The sequence below is a fragment of the Pseudophryne corroboree genome, chromosome 2 (assembly GCF_028390025.1).
Source record: "Pseudophryne corroboree isolate aPseCor3 chromosome 2, aPseCor3.hap2, whole genome shotgun sequence".
Taxonomy (NCBI): Eukaryota; Metazoa; Chordata; class Amphibia; order Anura; family Myobatrachidae; genus Pseudophryne; species Pseudophryne corroboree.
Window position 1 is genome coordinate 623,373,469 of NC_086445.1, and position 24,616 is coordinate 623,398,084.

General features: G+C 45.3%; 1 protein-coding gene across 1 annotated transcript in view; it reads right to left on the reverse strand.

Moving 5' to 3' along the window:
- Positions 1-24,616, reverse strand: part of ACACA (acetyl-CoA carboxylase alpha) — an 848,870-nt gene that overhangs the window by 387,708 nt on the left and 436,546 nt on the right. The window contains exon 36 of the mRNA XM_063951842.1: positions 16,997-17,143. Within this exon, the coding sequence (XP_063807912.1) occupies positions 16,997-17,143 (147 nt within the window). The remainder of the gene's footprint in view (positions 1-16,996; positions 17,144-24,616) is intronic.

The following is a 24,616-nucleotide window of genomic DNA, read 5'->3' on the forward strand; positions in this document are numbered from 1 at the left end:
TTTTTTTTCTGAATTTTACCATTCCATATAAATAAAAAAAAAAAATTATTATTTTAAAAAATATATAAATAATACTTGTGCCTCCAAAAAAGACAACAAGTACCTAATCCCTTCTAATATAAATAGATATGCTATTATCAATAAAAAAAACACACAAAAAAACATGTTTTAATTTTTTTTTATTAGTTTCACCCACCAAAGTGTGGCGGATTGAAAATGTCGAATTTACTGTCTAAAAGCACTGTTGTCGAATTTTCAAACTTCAATTGAATATACTTTGGTCGAATTGCAGCACTTGTATCATTGCAGAAAAGTCGAATTTGACAAAAGTCGAATTTCAAAAAGTCGAATTTTGAAAGTCCGTTTTTTTGACGGAAAGTACTGAATTGCATTGACGATTTTTTTTTTTTTGGCGAAAAAGTCCCGAAATTCGACAATTTCGGGAATTCGACCGCAATTGCATATACCCCATAGTCTAGTGTGTACCTACCTTTAGACATATTTTTGGCTAGTGGAGATGCACGGAACCTGTCAGATCACTCACACCAGGCACCTCCTGCTGCATGATGTAATAAGGCTATATGTATGAGAACATACAGTGCATCCGGAAAGTATTCACAGCGCTTCACTTTTTCCTTATTTTGTTGTGTTACAGCCTTATTCCAAAATTTAGTAAATTCATTTTATCCCTCAAAATTCTACACACAACACCCCATAATGACAATGTGAATTATTTTTTTGTTTTGAGATCTCTGAAAATTTATAAAAATAAAAAACTAACATCACATGTACATAAGTATTCACAGCCTTTGCTCAATACTTTGTTGATGCACCTTTGGCAGCAATTACAGCCTCAAGTCTTTTTGAGTATGATGCCACAAGCTTGGCACACCTACATTTGGGCAGTTTCGCCCATTCCTCTCTGCAGCACCTCTCAAGCTCCGTCAGGATGGGAAGCGTTGGTGCACAGCCATTTTCACATCTCTCCAGAGATGTTCAATCGGATTTAAGTCTGGGCTCTGGCTGGACCACTCAAGGACATTCACAGAGATGTCCTGAAGCCACTTCATTGATATCTTGCATGTGTGCTTAGGTTCTTTGTACTGCTGAAAGATGAACCGTCGCCCCAGTCTGAGGTCAAGAGCGCTCTGGAGCAGGTTATCATCCAGGATGTCTCTGTACATTGCTGCATTCATCTTTACCTCTATCCTGACTAATCTCCCAGATCCTGCAGCTGAAAAACATCCGCACAGCATGATGCTGCCCCTACCATGCTTCACTGTAGGGATGATATTGGCCTGGTGATAAGCGGTGCCTGGTTTCCTCGAAACATGATGCCTGGCATTCATGCCAAAGAGTTCAATCTCATCAGACCAGAGACTTTTGTTTCTCATGGTCTGAGAGTCCTTCAGGTGCATTTTGTCAAACTCCAGGCAGGCTGTCATGTGCTTTTTTACTAAGGAGTGGCTTCTGTCTGGCCTCGCTACCATACAGGCCTGATTGGTGGATTGCTGCAGAGATGGTTGTCTTTCTGGAAGGTTCTCCTCTCTAGGAAGAGTCCTGGTGATTCCGAAATTCTCCATTTACGGATGATGTAGGCCACTGTGCTCATTTGGACCTTCAAAGCAGCAGATATTTCTCTGTACCCTTCCCTTAGATTTGTGCCTCGAGACAATCCTGTCTCGGAGGTCTACATCTAATTCCTTTGATTTCATGCTTGGTTTGTTCTCAGACATGCACTGTCAAGTGTGGGACCTTATATAGACAGGTGTGTGCCTTTCCAAATCATTGTCCAATCAACTGATTTTACCTCAGGTGGACTCTAATTAAGCTGTAGGAAGATCTCAAGGATCATTAGTAGAAACAGGATGCACCTGAGCTCAATTTTGAGCTTCATGGCAAAGGCTGTGAATACTTATGTACATGTGATTTCTTAGTCTTTTATTTTCAATAAATTAGCAAAAATCTCAAGAGATTCGGATTCTATATAAGGAGCCGCGCGTCGCCGCCATTTTCACACGTGCATTGAGATTGATAGGGAGAGGACGTGGCTGGCGTCCTCTCCGTTATAGCAGAAAAGACTGAGTGACTTAGTTATAATTGTGGGGAGGATTGGGGACGGGGAGCAGCTGTTAGGGAGTACAGTGCAGGGTTTTGATTATAATACCACCAGTGAGTTTAATCCGTTGTTTCTCTGCCTGAAAAAAACGCTCCACCATATCTGTGCTCACTCAGTGTGCTGCACTGCTGCATATATCTGTGCTGAGTGCACTGCTCACACTGCCTAATTGTGGGGACTGGGGAGCAGTTATAGCAGGAGTACAGTGCACAGTTTTGCTGACAGTGACCACCAGTCCAGTATACGTTTGTCTGCCTGAAAAACACTCCTGTGGTGGCTTTTTTTTTCTTCATACTAGTTTAGCAGTCTGCTGACAGTGTCCACCAGGTCCGTTATTATTATACAGTATATATATATATATATAGCAGTACGGTAGGCCACGGCTGTACCTACCTCTGTGTCGTCAGTGCACTCGTCGTCCATAAGTAATATAATACTATACTATAGTATCCATCCATCTACATTGTATACCTGTGGTGGCTTTTTTTTTCTTCATACTAATTTAGCAGTCTGCTGACAGTGTCCACCAGGTCCGTTATTATTATTATACAGTATATTATATATATATATATATATATATATATATATAGCAGTACGGTAGTCCACGGCTGTACCTACCTCTGTGTCGTCAGTGCACTCGTCGTCCATAAGTAATATAATACTATACTATCCATTCATCTACATTGTATACCTGTGGTGGGTTTTTTTTTCTTCATACTAGTTTAGCAGTCTGCTGACAGTGTCCACCAGGTCCGTTATTATTATTATACAGTATATTATATATATATATATATATATATATATATATATAGCAGTACGGTAGGCCACGGCTGTACCTACCTCTGTGTCGTCAGTGCACTCGTCGTCCATAAGTAATATAATACTATACTATAGTATCCATCCATCTACATTGTATACCTGTGGTGGCTTTTTTTTTCTTCATACTAGTTTAGCAGTCTGCTGACAGTGTCCACCAGGTCCGTTATTATTATTATACAGTATATTATATATATATATAGCAGTACGGTAGGCCACGGCTGTACCTACCTCTGTGTCGTCAGTGCACTCGTCGTCCATAAGTAGTATAATACTATACTATCCATCCATCTACATTGTATACCTGTGGTGGCTTTTTTTTTTCTTCATACTAATTTAGCAGTCTGCTGACAGTGTCCACCAGGTCCGTTATTATTATTATACAGTATATTATATATATATATATATATATATATATATATATATATATAGCAGTACGGTAGTCCACGGCTGTACCTACCTCTGTGTCGTCAGTGCACTCGTCGTCCATAAGTAATATAATACTATACTATCCATTCATCTACATTGTATACCTGTGGTGGTTTTTTTTTTCTTCATACTAGTTTAGCAGTCTGCTGACAGTGTCCACCAGGTCCGTTATTATTATTATACAGTATATATATATATATATATATATATATATATATATATATATAGCAGTACGGTAGGCCACGGCTTTACCTACCTCTGTGTCGTCAGTGCACTCGTCGTCCATAAGTAATATAATACTATACTATAGTATCCATCCATCTACATTGTATACCTGTGGTGGGTTTTTTTTTCTTCATACTAGTTTAGCAGTCTGCTGACAGTGTCCACCAGGTCCGTTATTATTATTATACAGTATATTATATATATATATATATATATATATATATATAGCAGTACGGTAGGCCACGGCTGTACCTACCTCTGTGTCGTCAGTGCACTCGTCGTCCATAAGTAATATAATACTATACTATCCATCCATCTACATTGTATACCTGTGGTGGCTTTTAGTTGTGCGCATTAAAATATGTAGAACAAAAATGTGGAGGTTAAAAAAATAGGGAAAGATCAAGATCCACTTCCACCTCGTGCTGAAGCTGCTGCCACTAGTCATGGCCGAGACGATGAAATGCCATCAACGTCGTCTGCCAAGGCCGATGTCCAATGTCATAGTACAGAGCATGTAAAATCCAAAACACAAAAGATCAGTAAAATGACCCAAAAATCAAAATTAAAAGCGTCTGAGGAGAAGCGTAAACTTGCCAATATGCCATTTACGACACGGAGTGGCAAGGAACGGCTGAGGCCCTGGCCTATGTTCATGGCTAGTGGTTCAGCTTCACATGAGGATGGAAGCACTCATCCTCTCACTAGAAAAAAGAAAAGACTTAAGCTGGCAAAAGCACAGCAAAGAACTGTGCGTTCTTCGAAATCACAAATCCCCAAGGAGAGTCCAATTGTGTCGGTTGCGATGCCTGACCTTCCCAACACTGGACGGGAAGAGCTTGCACCTTCCACCATTTGCACGCCCCCTGCAAGTGCTGGAAGGAGCACCCGCAGTCCAGTTCCTGATAGTCAAATTGAAGATGTCAGTGTTGAAGTACACCAGGATGAGGATATGGGTGTTGCTGGCGCTGGGGAGGAAATTGACAAGGAGGATTCTGATGGTGATGTGGTTTGTTTAAGTCAGGCCCCCGGGGAGACACCTGTTGTCCGTTGGAGGAATATGGCCATTGACATGCCTGGTCAAAATACTAAAAAAAATCAGCTCTTCAGTGTGGAATTATTTCAACAGAAATGCGGACAACTGGTGTCAAGCCGTGTGTTGCCTTTGTCAAGCTGTAATAAGTAGGGGAAAGGACGTCAACCACCTCGGAACATCCTCCCTTATATATTACCTGCAGCGCATTCATAATAAGTCAGTGACAAGTTCAAAAACTTTGGGCGACAGCGGAAGCAGTCCACTGACCAGTAAATCCCTTCATCTTGTAACCAAGCTCCCGCAAACCACACTACCAACTCCCTCAGTGTCAATTTCCTCCTTACCCAGGAAAACCAATAGTCCTGCAGGCCATGTCACTGGCAAGTCTGACGAGTCCTCTCCTGCCTGGGATTCCTCCGATGCATCCTTGAGTGTAACGCCTACTGCTGCTGGCGCTGCTGTTGTTGCTGCTGGGAGTCGATCGTCATCCCAGAGGGGAAGTCGGAAGACCACTTGTACTACTTCCAGTAAGCAATTGACTGTCCAACAGTCCTTTGCGAGGAAGATGAAATATCACAGCAGTCATCCTGTTGCAAAGCGGATAACTCAGGCCTTGACAACTATGTTGGTGTTAGACGTGCGTCCAGTATCCGCCGTTAGTTCACGGGGAACTAGAGAATTGCTTGAGGTAGTGTGCCCCCGTTACCAAATACCATCTAGGTTACACTTCTCTAGGCAGGCGATACCGAGAATGTACACGGACGTCAGAAAAAGATTTACCAGTGTCCTAAAAAATGCAGTTGTACCCAATGTCCACTTAACCACGGACATGTGGACAAGTGGAGCAGGGCAGACTCAGGACTATATGACTGTGACAGCCCACTGGGTAGATGTATTGCCTCCCGCTGCAAGAACAGCAGCGGCGGCACCAGTAGCAGCATCTCGCAAACGCCAACTCGTTCCTAGGCAGGCTACGCTTTGTATCACCGCTTTCCAGAATACGCACACAGCTGAAAACCTCTTACGGCAACTGAGGAAGATCATCGCAGAATGGCTTAACCCAATTGGACTCTCCTGGGGATTTGTGGCATCGGACAACGACAGCAATATTGTGCGTGCATTACATCTGGGCAAATTCCAGCACGTCCCATGTTTTGCACATACCTTGAATTTGGTGGTGCAGAATTATTTAAAAAACGACAGGGGCGTGCAAAAGATGCTGTCGGTGGCCAGAAGAATTGCGGGCCACTTTCGGCGTACAGGCACTGCGTACAGAAGACTGGAGCACCACCAAAAACACCTGAACCTGCCCTGCCATCATCTGAAGCAAGAGGTGGTAACGAGGTGGAATTCAACCCTCTATATGCTTCAAAAGTATGGAGGAGCAGCAAAAGGCCATTCAAGCCTATACATCTGGCCACGATATAGGCAAAGGAGGTGGAATGCACCTGTCTCAAGCGCAGTGGAGAATGATTTCAACGTTGTGCAAGGTTCTGCAACCTTTTGAACTTGCCACACGTGAAGTCAGTTCAGACACTGCCAGCCTGAGTCAGGTCATTCTCCTCATCAGGCTTTTGCAGAAGAAGCTGGAGGCATTGAAGGAGGAGCTAAAACAGAGCGATTCCGCTAGGCATGTGGGACTTGTGGATGGAGCCCTTCATTCGCTTAACCAGGATTCACGGGTGGTCAATCTGTTGAAATCAGAGCACTACATTTTGGCCACCGTGCTCGATCCTAGATTTAAAACCTACGTTGGATCTCTCTTTCCGGCAGACACAAGTCTGCAGAGGTTCAAAGACCTGCTGGTGAGAAAATTGTCAAGTAAAGCGGAACGCGACCCGTCAACATCTCCTCCTTCACATTCTCCCGCAACTGGGGGTGCGAGGAAAAGGCTCAGAATTCCGAGCCCACCCGCTGGCGGTGATGCAGGGCAGTCTGGAGCGACTGCTGATGCTGACATCTGGTCCGGACTGAAGGACCTGCCAACGATTACTGACATGTCGTCTACTGTCACTGCATATGATTCTCTCACCATTGAAAGAATGGTGGAGGATTATATGAGTGACCGCATCCAAGTAGGCACGTCAGACAGTCCGTACGTATACTGGCAGGAAAAAGAGGCAATTTGGAGGCCCTTGCAGAAACTGGCTTTATTCTACCAAAGTTGCCCTCACTCCAGTGTGTACTCCGAAAGAGTGTTTAGTTCTGCCGCTCACCTTGTCAGCAATCGGCGTACGAGGTTACTTCCAGAAAATGTGGAGAAGATGATGTTCATTAAAATGAATTATAATCAATTCCTCCGTGGAGACATTCACCAGCAGCAATTGCCTCCAGAAAGTACACGGGGACCTGAGATGGTGGATTCCAGTGGGGACGAATTAATAATCTGTGAGGAGGGGGATGTACACAGTGAAAGGGGTGATGAATCGGACGATGATGATGAGGTAGACATCTTGCCTCTGTAGAGTCAGTTTGTGCAAGGAGAGATTGATTGATTCTTTTTTGGTGGGGGCCCAAACCAACCAGTCATTTCAGTCACAGTCGTGTGGCAGACCCTGTCGCTGAAATGATGGGTTCGTTAAAGTGTGCATGTCCTGTTTATACAACATAAGGGTGGGTGGGAGGGCCCAAGGACAATTCCATCTTGCACCTCTTTTTTCTTTCATTTTTCTTTGCGTCATGTGCTGTTTGGGGAGTATTTTTTTTGAAGGGCCATCCTGCGTGACACTGCAGTGCCACTCCTAGATGGGCCAGGTGTTTGTGTCGGCCACTTGGGTCGCTGAGCTTAGTCACACAGCTACCTCATTGCACCTCTTTTTTTCTTTGCGTCATGTGCTGTTTGGGGAGTATTTTTTTGAAGGGCCATCCTGCGTGACACTGCAGTGTCACTCCTAGATGGGCCAGGTGTTTGTGTCGGCCACTAGGGTCGCTTAGCTTAGTCACACAGCTACCTCATTGCGCCTCTTTTTTTCTTTGCGTCATGTGCTGTTTGGGGAGTATTTTTTTGAAGGGCCATCCTGCGTGACACTGCAGTGCCACTCCTAGATGGGCCAGGTGTTTGTGTCGGCCACTAGGGTCGCTTAGCTTAGTCACACAGCTACCTCATTGCGCCTCTTTTTTTCTTTGCGTCATGTGCTGTTTGGGGAGTATTTTTTTGAAGGGCCATCCTGTCCGACACTGCAGTGCCACTCCTACATGGGCCAGGTGTTTGTGTCGGCCACTTGGGTCGCTGAGCTTAGTCACACAGCTACCTCATTGCACCTCTTTTTTTCTTTGCGTCATGTGCTGTTTGGGGAGTATTTTTTGAAGGGCCATCCTGCCTGACACTGCAGTGCCACTCCTAGATGGGCCAGGTGTTTGTGTCGGCCACTTGTGTCGCTTAGCTTAGCCATCCAGCGACCTCGGTGCAAATTTTAGGACTAAAAATAATATTGTGAGGTGTTCAGAATAGACTGAAAATGAGTGGAAATTATGGTTATTGAGGTTAATACTACTATGGGATCAAAATGACCCCCAAATTCTATGATTTAAGCTGTTTTTTTAGGGTTTTTTTTTAAAAAAACACCCGAATCCAAAACACACCCGAATCCGACAAAAAAAATTCGGTGAGGTTTTGCCAAAACGCGTTCGAACCCAAAACACGGCCGCGGAAACGAACCCAAAACCAAAACACAAAACCCGAAAAATGTCCGGTGCACATCACTACTAAACAGACATGTGAATGAACCATTTAGTATGTTTATATTGTATTGGAAGCTGCTAAAAACTAGTGATGAGCGGGTTCGGTTCCTCGGAATCCGAACCCGCCCGAACTTCAGCTTTTTTTACACGGATCCGAGCGACTCGGATCTTCCCGCCTTGCTCGGTTAACCCGAGCGCGCCCGAACGTCATCATGACGTTGTCGGATTCTCGCGAGGCTCGGATTCTATCGCGAGACTCGGATTCTATATAAGGAGCCGCGCGTCGCCGCCATTTTACACGTGCATTGAGATTGATAGTGAGAGGACGTGGCTGGCGTCCTCTCCGTTTAGAGAAGAAATAGATAGGAGAGTGAGAGTGAGACAGTGACACTTCATTTACTGGAGCTTAGGAGGAGTACTCAGACAGAGAGAGCAGAATTTTGCTGATAGTATTAGTTAGTTATACTAGTGACAGAGTGAGACAGTGACACTTCATTTACTGGAGCTTAGGAGGAGTACTCAGACAGAGAGTGCAGAATTTTGCTGATAGTATTAGTTAGTTATACTAGTGACTGACCAGTGACCACCAGTGCAGTTTTATATTATTTAATATAATCCGTTCTCTGCCTGAAAAAATGATACACAGTGACTCAGTCACATACCATATCTGTGCTCAGCCCAGTGTGCTGCTGCATCATCTATGTATAATATCTGACTGTGCTCACACAGCTTAATTGTGGGGGAGACTGGGGAGCAGTTAGGTTATAGCAGGAGCCAGGAGTACATATTAAAATTAAACAGTGCACACTTTTTTTCTGCAGGAGTGCCACTGCCAGTGTGACTGACCAGTGACCTGACCACCAGTATATAGTATACTATATTGTATTGTGAATGTCTGCCTGTAAAAGTTAAACACACGTCGTGTGACTTGTGTGGTGTTTTTTTATTCTATAAAATAAAAAACTCATTCTGCTGACAGACAGTGTCCAGCAGGTCCGTCATTATATAATATATACCTGTCCGGCTGCAGTAGTGATATATATATATTTTTTATATCATTATTTATCATCCAGTCGCAGCAGACACAGTACGGTAGTTCACGGCTGTAGCTACCTCTGTGTCGGCACTCGGCAGTCCATCCATAATTGTATACCACCTACCCGTGGTTTTTTTTTTCTTTCTTCTTTATACATACTACATCTCATTATCATCCAGTCTATATTAGCAGCAGACACAGTACAGTACGGTAGTCCACGGCTGTAGCTACCTCTGTGTCGGCACTCGGCAGTCCGTCCATAATTGTATACCACCTACCCGTGGTTTTTTTTTTCTTTCTTCTTTATACATACTACATCTCATTATCAACCAGTCTATATTAGCAGCAGACACAGTACGGTAGTCCACGGCTGTAGCTACCTCTGTGTCGGCACTCGGCAGTCCATCCATAATTGTATACCACCTACCCGTGGTTTTTTTTTTCTTTCTTCTTTATACATACTACATCTCATTATCATCCAGTCTATATTAGCAGCAGACACAGTACAGTACGGTAGTCCACGGCTGTAGCTACCTCTGTGTCGGCACTCGGCAGTCCGTCCATAATTGTATACCACCTACCCGTGGTTTTTTTTTTCTTTCTTCTTTATACATACTACATCTCATTATCAACCAGTCTATATTAGCAGCAGACACAGTACGGTAGTCCACGGCTGTAGCTACCTCTGTGTCGGCACTCGGCAGTCCATCCATAATTGTATACCACCTACCCGTGGTTTTTTTTTTCTTTCTTCTTTATACATACTACATCTCATTATCATCCAGTCTATATTAGCAGCAGACACAGTACAGTACGGTAGTCCACGGCTGTAGCTACCTCTGTGTCGGCACTCGGCAGTCCGTCCATAATTGTATACCACCTACCCGTGGTTTTTTTTTTCTTTCTTCTTTATACATACTACATCTCATTATCAACCAGTCTATATTAGCAGCAGACACAGTACGGTAGTCCACGGCTGTAGCTACCTCTGTGTCGGCACTCGGCAGTCCATCCATAATTGTATACCACCTACCCGTGGTTTTTTTTTCTTTCTTCTTTATACATACTACATCTCATTATCATCCAGTCTATATTAGCAGCAGACACAGTACAGTACGGTAGTCCACGGCTGTAGCTACCTCTGTGTCGGCACTCGGCAGTCCATCCATAATTGTATACCACCTACCCGTGGTTTTTTTTTCTTTCTTCTTTATACATACATACTACATCTCTTTATCAACCAGTCTATATTAGCAGCAGACACAGTACGGTAGTCCACGGCTGTAGCTACCTCTGTGTCGGCACTCGGCAGTCCATCCATAATTGTATACCACCTACCCGTGGTTTTTTTTTTCTTTCTTCTTTATACATACATACTACATCTCTTTATCAACCAGTCTATATTAGCAGCAGACACAGTACGGTAGTCCACGGCTGTAGCTACCTCTGTGTCGGCACTCGGCAGTCCGTCCATAATTGTATACCACCTACGCGTGGTTTTTTTTTCTTTCTTCTTTATACATACATACTACATCTCTTTATCAACCAGTCTATATTAGCAGCAGACACAGTACGGTAGTCCACGGCTGTAGCTACCTCTGTGTCGGCACTCGGCAGTCCATCCATAATTGTATACCACCTACCCGTGGTTTTTTTTTTTCTTTCTTCTTTATACATACTACATCTCATTATCATCCAGTCTATATTAGAGGCAGACACAGTACAGTACGGTAGTCCACGGCTGTAGCTACCTCTGTGTCGGCACTCGGCAGTCCATCCATAATTGTATACTAGTATCCATCCATCTCCATTGTTTACCTGAGGTGCCTTTTAGTTGTGCCTATTAAAATATGGAGAACAAAAATGTTGAGGTTCCAAAATTAGGGAAAGATCAAGATCCACTTCCACCTCGTGCTGAAGCTGCTGCCACTAGTCATGGCCGAGACGATGAAATGCCAGCAACGTCGTCTGCCAAGGCCGATGCCCAATGGCATAGTACAGAGCATGTCAAATCCAAAACACCAAATATCAGTAAAAAAAGGACTCCAAAACCTAAAATAAAATTGTCGGAGGAGAAGCGTAAACTTGCCAATATGCCATTTACCACACGGAGTGGCAAGGAACGGCTGAGGCCCTGGCCTATGTTCATGGCTAGTGGTTCAGCTTCACATGAGGATGGAGGCACTCAGCCTCTCGCTAGAAAAATGAAAAGACTCAAGCTGGCAAAAGCAGTAGCACCGCAAAGAACTGTGCGTTCTTCGAAATCCCAAATCCACAAGGAGAGTCCAATTGTGTCGGTTGCGATGCCTGACCTTCCCAACACTGGACGTGAAGAGCATGCGCCTTCCACCATTTGCACGCCCCCTGCAAGTGCTGGAAGGAGCACCCGCAGTCCAGTTCCTGATAGTCAGATTGAAGATGTCAGTGTTGAAGTACACCAGGATGAGGAGGATATGGGTGTTGCTGGCGCTGGGGAGGAAATTGACCAGGAGGATTCTGATGGTGAGGTGGTTTGTTTAAGTCAGGCACCCGGGGAGACACCTGTTGTCCGTGGGAGGAATATGGCCGTTGACATGCCTGGTGAAAATACCAAAAATATCAGCTCTTCGGTGTGGAAGTATTTCACCAGAAATGCGGACAACATTTGTCAAGCCGTGTGTTCCCTTTGTCAAGCTGTAATAAGTAGGGGTAAGGACGTTAACCACCTCGGAACATCCTCCCTTATACGTCACCTGCAGCGCATTCAGAATAAGTCAGTGACAAGTTCAAAAACTTTGGCCGACAGCGGAAGCAGTCCACTGACCAGTAAATCCCTTCCTCTTGTAACCAAGCTCACGCAAACCACCCCACCAACTCCCTCAGTGTCAATTTCCTCCTTCCCCAGGAATGCCAATAGTCCTGCAGGCCATGTCACTGGCAATTCTGACGAGTCCTCTCCTGCCTGGGATTCCTCCGATGCATCCTTGCGTGTAAGAAGCAAGAAGTGGTAACGAGGTGGAATTCAACCCTCTATATGCTTCAAAGGTTGGAGGAGCAGCAAAAGGCCATTCAAGCCTATACAATTGAGCACGATATAGGAGGTGGAATGCACCTGTCTCAAGTGCAGTGGAGAATGATTTCAACGTTGTGCAAGGTTCTGATGCCCTTTGAACTTGCCACACGTGAAGTCAGTTCAGACACTGCCAGCCTGAGTCAGGTCATTCCCCTCATCAGGCTTTTGCAGAAGAAGCTGGAGACATTGAAGGAGGAGCTAACACGGAGCGATTCCGCTAGGCATGTGGGACTTGTGGATGGAGCCCTTAATTCGCTTAACAAGGATTCACGGGTGGTCAATCTGTTGAAATCAGAGCACTACATTTTGGCCACCGTGCTCGATCCTAGATTTAAAACCTACCTTGGATCTCTCTTTCCGGCAGACACAAGTCTGCTGGGGTTGAAAGACCTGCTGGTGAGAAAATTGTCAAGTCAAGCGGAACGCGACCTGTCAACATCTCCTCCTTCACATTCTCCCGCAACTGGGGGTGCGAGGAAAAGGCTCAGAATTCCGAGCCCACCCGCTGGCGGTGATGCAGGGCAGTCTGGAGCGACTGCTGATGCTGACATCTGGTCCGGACTGAAGGACCTGACAACGATTACGGACATGTCGTCTACTGTCACTGCATATGATTCTCTCAACATTGAAAGAATGGTGGAGGATTATATGAGTGACCACATCCAAGTAGGCACGTCACACAGTCCGTACTTATACTGGCAGGAAAAAGAGGCAATTTGGAGGCCCTTGCACAAACTGGCTTTATTCTACCTAAGTTGCCCTCCCACAAGTGTGTACTCCGAAAGAGTGTTTAGTGCCGCCGCTCACCTTGTCAGCAATCGGCGTACGAGGTTACATCCAGAAAATGTGGAGAAGATGATGTTCATTAAAATGAATTATAATCAATTCCTCCGCGGAGACATTGACCAGCAGCAATTGCCTCCACAAAGTACACAGGGAGCTGAGATGGTGGATTCCAGTGGGGACGAATTGATAATCTGTGAGGAGGGGGATGTACACGGTGATATATCGGAGGATGATGATGAGGTGGACATCTTGCCTCTGTAGAGCCAGTTTGTGCAAGGAGAGATTAATTGCTTCTTTTTTGGGGGGGGTCCAAACCAACCCGTCATATCAGTCACAGTCGTGTGGCAGACCCTGTCACTGAAATGATGGGTTGGTTAAAGTGTGCATGTCCTGTTTATACAACATAAGGGTGGGTGGGAGGGCCCAAGGACAATTCCATCTTGCACCTCTTTTTTCTTTTATTTTTCTTTGCGTCATGTGCTGTTTGGGGAGGGTTTTTTGGAAGGGCCATCCTGCGTGACACTGCAGTGCCACTCCTAGATGGGCCCGGTGTTTGTGTCGGCCACTAGGGTCGCTTATCTTACTCACACAGTCAGCTACCTCATTGCGCCTCTTTTTTTCTTTGCGTCATGTGCTGTTTGGGGAGGGTTTTTTGGAAGGGACATCCTGCGTGACACTGCAGTGCCACTCCTAGATGGGCCCGGTGTTTGTGTCGGCCACTAGGGTCGCTTATCTTACTCACACAGTCAGCTACCTCATTGCGCCTCTTTTTTTCTTTGCGTCATGTGCTGTTTGGGGAGGGTTTTTTGGAAGGGACATCCTGCGTGACACTGCAGTGCCACTCCTAGATGGGCCCGGTGTTTGTGTCGGCCACTAGGGTCGCTTATCTTACTCACACAGCGACCTCGGTGCAAATTTTAGGACTAAAAATAATATTGTGAGGTGTGAGGTATTCAGAATAGACTGAAAATGAGTGTAAATTATGGTTTTTGAGGTTAATACTTTGGGATCAAAATGACCCCCAAATTCTATGATTTAAGCTGTTTTTTAGGGTTTTTTGAAAAAAACACCCGAATCCAAAACACACCCGAATCCGACAAAAAAAATTCGGTGAGGTTTTGCCAAAACGCGGTCGAACCCAAAACACGGCCGCGGAACCGAACCCAAAACCAAAACCCGAAAAATTTCCGGCGCTCATCTCTACTAAAAACTGCTAGGTTTTGACATTTGTAACTGAACAAAAGTTATCAAACCCAGGGGCAGATATATTAACCTGGAGAAGGCATAAGGAAGTGATAAACCAGTGATATGTGCAAGGTGATAAAGGCACCAGTCAATCAGCTCCAATATGTAAATGAACAGTTAGGTTCTGATTGGCTGGTGCCTTTATCACCTTGCACATATCACTGGTTTATCACTTCATATTTAATATAACTTTTCAACAACTTTATTAATGCTTAGGCTGAGCAGCTGAATGCTGGTGGAGACTGTAATTCTATTTTGAGTTCCTTATGTAAAGTTTATGCTTTTATTTTTAAATTGGACATAGCATTTTTTTTCTTTTACCCCTTTTGTCTGTGAGAATTGCACACAGAGGCAGTGCAGGTGGAATGTATTATTGTGGTGTATAGTGTTCTTCCTTTTGGCAAGACTGCTGATATATTCGCTTGTGGTGCAAAATGTTTATATAATTAACAAACTGCAGAAAGATATGTTACAAGTTATGTCTATGTACGGTTTGATCGTGGTAGGTTTATACATACGTTTCATGCCTACACTAAATGTGGCCCTACATTTCTAAGCAGTTACACTTGCACCATATTCTGTCAGTGTGTAGTATGGTATGCCGGCGGCCAGGATCTCGACGGCCAGCATACCAGAGCAGGGATCCCGACCGCCGGCAAACCGACAGCTGGACAAGCGCATATGAGATCCTTGCGGGCACGGTGGCATGCTATGCACGTGTCACGCTATTTATTCTCCCTCCAGGAGGGTCGTGGACCCCCAAGAGGGAAAATAGTTGTCGGCATGCTGGGTGTCAGGATTCCAGCGCCGGTATACTAATCTGGGATCCCAACAGTCGGCATACTGAATACCACCCTTCTGTCATACTGTATATGACAATATGATGTAAATACCTGCGCCCCAAGTCAAAATACTAGATATATCTGGCATGGTGTATGTGAATGGCTAACTTCAAAGAGGTGCCCAACTCTTACAGTATAATTACTGCAGTAAAAAGTTCTTTTTAAAGATTATCCCCTTCGGAACAATTTTGGATAACATATTTATAAAGCACATGGGTTGTGGGACCTCCGTGTTTATAAAGAGAGAAAGACATGAATCCATTATATAATGGTATGGAAGTGTGATGTGGATTCAGAATCTAATTGGATGGATAAACCTCCTGTCCTATCAGGTGTCACATTCACTTCAGCATATACTTAACCTGCGCCAGTAGATGTGGAACTCCCATCATTCCACTGCCAGCACTCACAGTCTGATGTGTGCCAATTAATACATGGGTTCATATCTAAAGAAGGGAGTATTGCTCTAAAGGGGATGTAGCCATAATATTAATATATGCCCGGGGTTCATCTTTCCCACGAATGGGTCGCAGGTTAGAATATGCTGAAACTGCGACTATTCGTAGCAGGCTGCGATCCATTTGTGGGTGCATACATACCATGCGTTCACATGGATCATGGGTGCACATGCACTGTGCAGTGCCTGCATACATCCAGGGTCACATTAATCATGACAAATGAGTCGCATTTGCGCTATTAGACTGTAAGATGTGCAAGGACACAGCTGTATTTACAATGTCTACAACACAATGTTAACTCTGAAAAGACTGGCATCTGCAGAATGCCGAAATGTGAAATACTGACATTCTGTACAAACAGGCTGCAGAAGGTTAGGGATCGGCATTGGTAGGGGAGTGTTAGGCACAAGGGTGTAGCTACCATAGGTGCGGGCAGTGCAGCTGCTATGGGGCCGAGAGCTGAGAGAAGCCCACCTTCCCTGTCAAAGTTTCATGTGTTATATACATTTTTCGCCATTGGGTGGTATGTAGGGGTCCTTTCAAACTTTTTCCTTGGAGCCTGCAATATATCTAGGTATGCCCCTGGACCTGCTTATTGTAGTGTGGTTTAAAATGAAGTGGAGGGCATTTTCATGTTATATAATATTAAGCAGTGCACTGTAATGAGGCACAATATGAACAGGAAGTACTATATATCATAATGTGAATTGGGGATACTGTGCGGCATAATGTGCACTGGCAGCTCTGAAATGTGACATAGGGTGAGCTTAAGCACTACTGTGATTCATAAAATAAACTAGGGCACTACTATGAGGCATAACATTAAATAAGGCTCTACTATGGTTCAGAAAATGAACCAGGGCACTATTATGGGGCATACAATTAACAACTGCTGCAGAGAAGTGTCTCTCTAGAAGCATTGTGATGGGGGCCCCTTCAAAATGTTGCCATGGGTCCCACAAAGTTCTGGCTACGCCCCTGGTTAGGCACTAGGGTGAGGTTTAGGGTTACGTATTAGGACTAGTTATACTTACGCCCACAAGCGAAACAGGATCCACCTGATGTTACTGCCGGACAAAAGTCACCAGTAGACCACCAAGAACATTTTGTTAACATTCTAATCGTGATGACATTTTGAACGTAGACAAAATAAACCACACCCTTCTAAAGGGAGTATCATCTTAAACAGAAAGGAATGACAAGCATAGAGGAAACAAAAACTAATATAAAAATTACTTATTATAAGGTAGCAAAAGTGTCACTGGAATTACCTCATTTCCCCCTGGAAGCCTGTTCATGTGTACTAACTGGCCCTGGTCATCTAGTACAAGTTCAGTGTATATAAGGACATCTGAAGGTAGGGGACTCTTTGAAATGAAAGCGCTGGCATCCATTGATTCCCACAACTTAATGAGAGCCTAGGTAAAAAAATAAAAAAAATATATTAGAATTTATGTGAAATTATTTTCTTTTCTAAGGGGGTGAGTGAAAAAAATTAATAGGATTTTGAAAACATAGCAACTGTAAGAAATAGACATGCATGTATGCCCTTGTTTGCTTAGGCTACTTACATACTGATTCCAGAGGATGATTTTACTAGACAGCTCCCAATAATAGTTAAACAAAAACAGAAAAAGCAAAGGGCTCATGTTTTACAGAACATTTTTTTTTAAATAACATAATAAAATTATCTATACATTCAGTAGACATAATATAATATTCCATGAGTATAAAACAGAAAGACATTTGTTGTTGGCGCTATACCTTGTATGACAAATCTGTGAGTATCTAGCAAAAAAAGATGTTAGGATCAAAACATTCCAACTTTTTATTTTTGTTAGAATATCCATGTGGAAGAACAAAATGAATCATTCCTAACTCCTCAGTTAGACTACTTAAGTTATCTGTAGACCGATAATGGTATTATCAACACAGAAGCTTGAATACTAGCATGTGGTAGCTGAACAGTGGTGTAAATAGTGCGGGGCAAACAGAACATGTGCCCTGGCGGCCACTACAGTGGGAGTATTTGTTTCTAAAAAGGCCCCAAAAATAGCTAGAGGGCAGATACGCCCGTGCACCCGGCTTCCTGCAGTGTCACAGCGTCGTGCACATGATACGATGATGACGCAACTCTGACAGTCGGTGGATGATGGTTGGTGTGGTGATGCAAGTGGGTGTTGCAAAAGCGAGGAGGCTTTTTTACGTTAAGTACTAATAAGAGAAATGAAAGAAAATGCAGCCCGGGGTTGGGGGGGGGGGGGGGGGGGGGGGCAGTGGCACTTAATGTAAAAATAAAACTAGAAGTGGAGAAAAATAAGATTTTACTTACCGATAAATCTATTTCTCGGAGTCCGTAGTGGATGCTGGGGTTCCTGAAAGGACCATGGGGAATAGCGGCTCCGCAGGAGACAGGGCACAAAAAGTAAAGCTTTTTCCGATCAGGTGGTGTGCACTGGCTCCTCCCCCTATGACCCTCCTCCAGACTCCAGTTAGGTACTGTGCCCGGACGAGCGTACACAATAAGGGAGGATTTTGAATCCCGGGTAAGACTCATACCAGCCACACCAATCACACCGTACAACTTGTGATCTAAACCCAGTTAACAGTATGATAACAGCGGAGCCTCTGAAAGATGGCTTCCTTCAACAATAACCCGAATTAGTTAACAATAACTATGTACAATTTATGCAGATAATCCGCACTTGGGATGGGCGCCCAGCATCCACTACGGACTCCGAGAAATAGATTTATCGGTAAGTAAAATCTTATTTTCTCTATCGTCCTAGTGGATGCTGGGGTTCCTGAAAGGACCATGGGGATTATACCAAAGCTCCCAAACGGGCGGGAGAGTGCGGATGACTCTGCAGCACCGAATGAGAGAACTCCAGGTCCTCCTTAGCCAGAGTATCAAATTTGTAAAATTTTACAAACGTGTTCTCCCCTGACCACGTAGCTGCTCGGCAAAGTTGTAATGCCGAGACCCCTCGGGCAGCCGCCCAAGATGAGCCCACCTTCCTTGTGGAGTGGGCCTTTACAGATTTAGGCTGTGGCAGGCCTGCCACAGAATGTGCAAGTTGGATTGTGCTACAGATCCAACGAGCAATCGTCTGCTTAGACGCAGGAGCACCCATCTTGTTGGGTGCATACAATATAAACAACGAGTCAGATTTTCTGACTCCAGCTGTCCTTGCAATATATATTTTTAATGCTCTGACAACGTCCAGTAACTTGGAGTCCTCCAAGTCACTTGTAGCCGCAGGCACTACAATAGGCTGGTTCAGATGAAATGCTGACACCACCTTAGGGAGAAAATGCGGACGAGTCCGCAGTTCTGCCCTGTCCGAATGGAAAATCAGATATGGGCTTTTGTAAGATAAAGCTGCCAATTCTGACACTCTCCTGGCAGAAGCCAGGGCTAGAAGCATGGTCACTTTCCATGTGAGATATTTCAAATCCACCTTTTTTAGTGGTTCAAACCAATGAGATTTTAGGAAGTCCAAAACCACATTGAGATCCCACGGTGCCACTGGAGGCACCACAGGAGGCTGTATATGCAGCACTCCCTTAACAAAGGTCTGGACTTCAGGGACTGAAGCCAATTCTTTTTGAAAGAAAATCGACAGGGCCGAAATTTGAACCTTAATAGATCCCAATTTGAGACCCATTGACAATCCTGATTGCAGGAAATGTAGGAATCGACCCAGTTGAAATTCCTCCGTCGGAGCACTCCGATCTTCGCACCACGCAACATATTTTCGCCAAATTCGGTGATAATGTTGCACGGTTACTTCCTTCCTTGCTTTAATCAAAGTAGGAATGACTTCTTCCGGCATGCCTTTTTCCTTTAGGATCCGGCGTTCAACCGCCATGCCGTCAAACGCAGCCGCGGTAAGTCTTGAAACAGACAGGGACCCTGCTGAAGCAAGTCCCTCCTTAGAGGTAGAGGCCACGGATCTTCCGTGATCATCTCTTGAAGTTCCGGGTACCAAGTCCTTCTTGGCCAATCCGGAACCACTAGTATCGTTCTTACGCCTCTTTGCCGTATAATTCTCAATACTTTTGGTATGAGAGGCAGAGGAGGAAACACATACACCGACTGGTACACCCAAGGCGTTACCAGCGCGTCCACAGCTATTGCCTGCGGATCTCTTGACCTGGCGCAATACCTGTCCAGTTTTTTGTTGAGGCGAGACGCCATCATGTCCACCATTGGTCTTTCCCAACGGGTTACCAGCATGTGGAAGACTTCTGGATGAAGTCCCCACTCTCCCGGGTGAAGATCGTGTCTGCTGAGGAAGTCTGCTTCCCAGTTGTCCACTCCCGGGATGAACACTGCTGACAGTGCTATCACATGATTCTCTGCCCAGCGAAGAATCCTTGCAGCTTCTGCCATTGCACTCCTGCTTCTTGTGCCGCCCTGTCTGTTCACATGGGCGACTGCCGTGATGTTGTCCGACTGGATCAACACCGGTTTTCCCTGAAGCAGAGGTTCTGCCTGGCTTAGAGCATTGTATATTGCTCTTAGTTCCAGAATGTTTATGTGAAGAGACGTTTCCAGGCTCGTCCATACTCCCTGGAAGTTTCTTCCTTGTGTGACTGCTCCCCAGCCTCTCAGGCTGGCGTCCATGGTCACCAGGATCCAATCCTGTATGCCGAATCTGCGGCCCTCCAATAGATGAGCACTCTGCAACCACCACAGAAGAGACACCCTTGTCCTTGGAGACAGGGTTATCCGCAGGTGCATCTGAAGATGCGACCCTGACCATTTGTTCAACAGATCCCTTTGGAAAATTCTTGCGTGGAATCTGCCGAATGGAATTGCTTCGTAAGAAGCCACCATTTTTCCCAGGACTCTTGTGCATTGATGTACAGACACCTTTCCTGGTTTTAGGAGGTTCCTGACAAGCTCGGATAACTCCTTGGCTTTTTCCTCCGGGAGAAAAACCTTTTTCTGAACCGTGTCCAGAATCATCCCTAGGAACAGCAGACGAGTTGTCGGCATTAACTGGGATTTTGGAATATTCAGAATCCACCCGTGCTGTTTTAGCACTTCTTGAGACAGTGCTAATCCCATCTCTAGCTGTTCTCTGGACCTCGCCCTTATTAGGAGATCGTCCAAGTATGGGATAATTAATACGCCTTTTCTTCGAAGAAGAATCATCATCTCGGCCATTACCTTTGTAAAGATCCGAGGTGCCGTGGACAATCCGAACGGCAGCGTCTGAAACTGATAGTGACAGTTTTGTACAACGAACCTGAGGTACCCCTGGTGTGAGGGGTAAATTGGAACGTGGAGATACGCATCCTTGATGTCCAAGGATACCATAAAGTCCCCCTCTTCCAGGTTCGCTATCACTGCTCTGAGTGACTCCATTTTGAACTTGAACTTCTTTATGTACAGGTTCAAGGACTTCAGATTTAGAATAGGCCTTACCGAGCCATCCGGCTTCGGTACCACAAAAAGAGTGGAATAATACCCCTTCCCTTGTTGTAGAAGAGGTACCTTGACTATCACCTGCTGAGAGTACAGCTTGTGAATGGCTTCCAAAACCGTCTCCCTTTCGGAGGGGGACGTTGGTAAAGCAGACTTCAGGAAACGGCGAGGTGGATCTGTCTCTAATTCCAACCTGTATCCCTGAGATATTATCTGCAGGATCCAGGGATCTACTTGCGAGTGAGCCCACTGCGCGCTGTAATTTTTGAGACGACCCCCCACCGTCCCCGAGTCCGCTTGAGAAGCCCCAGCGTCATGCTGAGGCTTTTGTAGAAGCCGGGGAGGGCTTCTGATCCTGGGAAGGAGCTGCGTGTTGCTGTCTCTTCCCTCGACCTTTGCCTCGTGGCAGATATGAATAGCCCTTTGCTCTCTTTTTTTTAAAGGAACGAAAGGGCTGCGGTTGAAAAGTCGGTGCCTTTTTCTGTTGGGGAGTGACTTGAGGTAGAAAGGTGGATTTCCCGGCTGTAGCCGTGGCCACCAAATCTGATAGACCGACTCCAAATAACTCCTCCCCTTTATACGGCAAAACTTCCATATGCCGTTTTGAATCCGCATCGCCTGTCCACTGTCGCGTCCATAAAGCTCTTCTGGCCGAAATGGACATAGCACTTACCCGTGATGCCAGTGTGCATATATCCCTCTGTGCATCACGCATATAAAGAAATGCATCCTTTATTTGTTCTAACGACAGTAAAATATTGTCCCTGTCCAGGGTATCAATATTTTCAATCAGGGATTCTGACCAAACTACCCCCGCACTGCCCATCCAGGCAGTCGCTACAGCTGGTCGTAGTATAACACCTGCATGTGTGTATATACTTTTTTGGATATTTTCCATCCTCCTATCTGATGGATCTTTAAGTGCGGCCGTCTCAGGAGAGGGTAACGCCACTTGTTTAGATAAGCGTGTTAGCGCCTTGTCCACCCTAGGAGGTGTTTCCCAGCGCTCCCTAACCTCTGGCGGGAAAGGGTATAATGCCAATAATTTCTTTGAAATTATCAGCTTTTTATCAGGGGCAACCCACGCTTCATTACACACGTCATTTAGTTCTTCTGATTCAGGAAAAACTATAGGTAGTTTTTTCATACCCCACATAATACCCTGTTTAGTGGTACCTGTAGTATCAGCTAAATGTAACGCCTCCTTCATTGCCAAAATCATATAACGTGTGGCCCTACTGGAAAATACGGTTGATTCGTCACCGTCACCACTGGAGTCATCGCCTGTGTCTGGGTCTGTGTCGACCGACTGAGGCAAAGGGCGTTTCACAGCCCCTGACGGTGTTTGAGTCGCCTGGACAGGCACTAATTGATTGTCCGGCCGTCTCATGTCGTCAAACGACTGCTTTAGCGTGTTGACACTATCCCGTAGTTCCATAAATAAAGGCATCCATTCTGGTGTCGACTCCCTAGGGGGTGACATCCTCATATTTGGCAATTGCTCCGCCTCCACACCAATATCGTCCTCATACATGTCGACACACACGTACCGACACACAGCAGACACACAGGGAATGCTCCTAACGAAGACAGGACCCACTAGCCCTTTGGGGAGACAGAGGGAGAGTTTGCCAGCACACACCAAAAGCGCTATATATATATCAGGGATAGCCTTATAATAAGTGCTCCCTTATAGCTGCTTTGTTATATCAAAATATCGCCATAAATGTGCCCCCCCCTCTCTGTTTTACCCTGTTTCTGTAGTGCAGTGCAGGGGAGAGACTTGGGAGCCGTCCTGACCAGCGGAGCTGTGAGAGGAAATGGCGCCGTGTGCTGAGGAGATAGGCCCCGCCCCTTTTCCGGCGGGCTCGTCTCCCGCTATTTAGAAAAATTAGGCAGGGGTTAAATATCTCCATATAGCCTCTAGGGCTATATGTGAGGTATTTTTAGCCTTTATAGGTACTCATTTGCCTCCCAGGGCGCCCCCCTCCCAGCGCCCTGCACCCTCAGTGACTGCCGTGTGAAGTGTGCTGAGAGGAAAATGGCGCACAGCTGCAGTGCTGTGCGCTACCTTTAGAAGACTGCAGGAGTCTTCAGCCGCCGATTCTGGACCTCTTCTGATTTCAGCATCTGCAAGGGGGCCGGCGGCGTGGCTCCGGTGACCATCCAGGCTGTACCTGTGATCGTCCCTCTGGAGCTTGATGTCCAGTAGCCAAGAAACCAATCCATCCTGCACGCAGGTGAGTTGACTCCTTCTCCCCTCAGTCCCTCGCTGCAGTGATCCTGTTGCCAGCAGGAATCACTGTAAAATAAAAAACCTAGCTAAACTTTCTCTAAGCAGCTCTTTAGGAGAGCCACCTAGATTGCACCCTTCTCGGCCGGGCACAAAAATCTAACTGGAGTCTGGAGGAGGGTCATAGGGGGAGGAGCCAGTGCACACCACCTGATCGGAAAAAGCTTTACTTTTTGTGCCCTGTCTCCTGCGGAGCCGCTATTCCCCATGGTCCTTTCAGGAACCCCAGCATCCACTAGGACGATAGAGAAAGTAGAGCACAATAAGAAACATACATACACCTGCCCCACAGACTCTCACCCTGTCACTCACCACACCTGTCCCTGCAAATGCTCACCCTGTCACTCATCACACCTGTCACTGCAGATTCTTACCCTGTCACTCACCACACCTGTCCCTGCACACTTTCACATTGTCACTCACTACACCTGTCCTTGCAGATCCTCACCCCGTCACTCACCACACCTGTCCCTGCACACTTTCACATTGTCACTCACCACACCTGTCCCTGCAGATCCTCACCCTGTCACTCACACCTGTCCCTGCAAATGCTCACCCTGTCACTCACCACACCTGTCCTTGCAGATTCTCACCCCGTCACTCACTACACCTGTCCCTGCAGATTCTTACCATGTCACTGAAGTCTTTCACCTTGTCACTCAACACAACAGTATCTGTGGCAACAATTTCTTTACATTTTCTAGCTTTGCAAAATTAGCAACCAAAATATTAACATTTTCAATATATTAAGAGCATAAATGTATGGAACACATAGCATGTGCACTTACAATGTATTAGCAAAATAATTGGACGGACAACTCAGATCAGTACAGTACTAGATTTATATATAAATTTAAACAGGCAAAAACATTGACAAACAGTTTTGTATTTGCAATAAATGTTATGTTATACAGCTATGCACACATCAGTCTATAAATTAATTCTCGTCTGTATTATGACATAAGACTCATTTACTAACTAGACATTTAGGTGCATATTTTACAATAGATAATAACGACAAATCAGACAATTTTTTTACACAGGACAGAAAAAGCTGGTTCAATGCAACTTTTGCACTGAACCAACTTTGTAGGTCAATCCTTATTCAATGCCTGATCACAGGTTCTCAAACTCGGTCCTCAGGACTTCACACGGTCCATG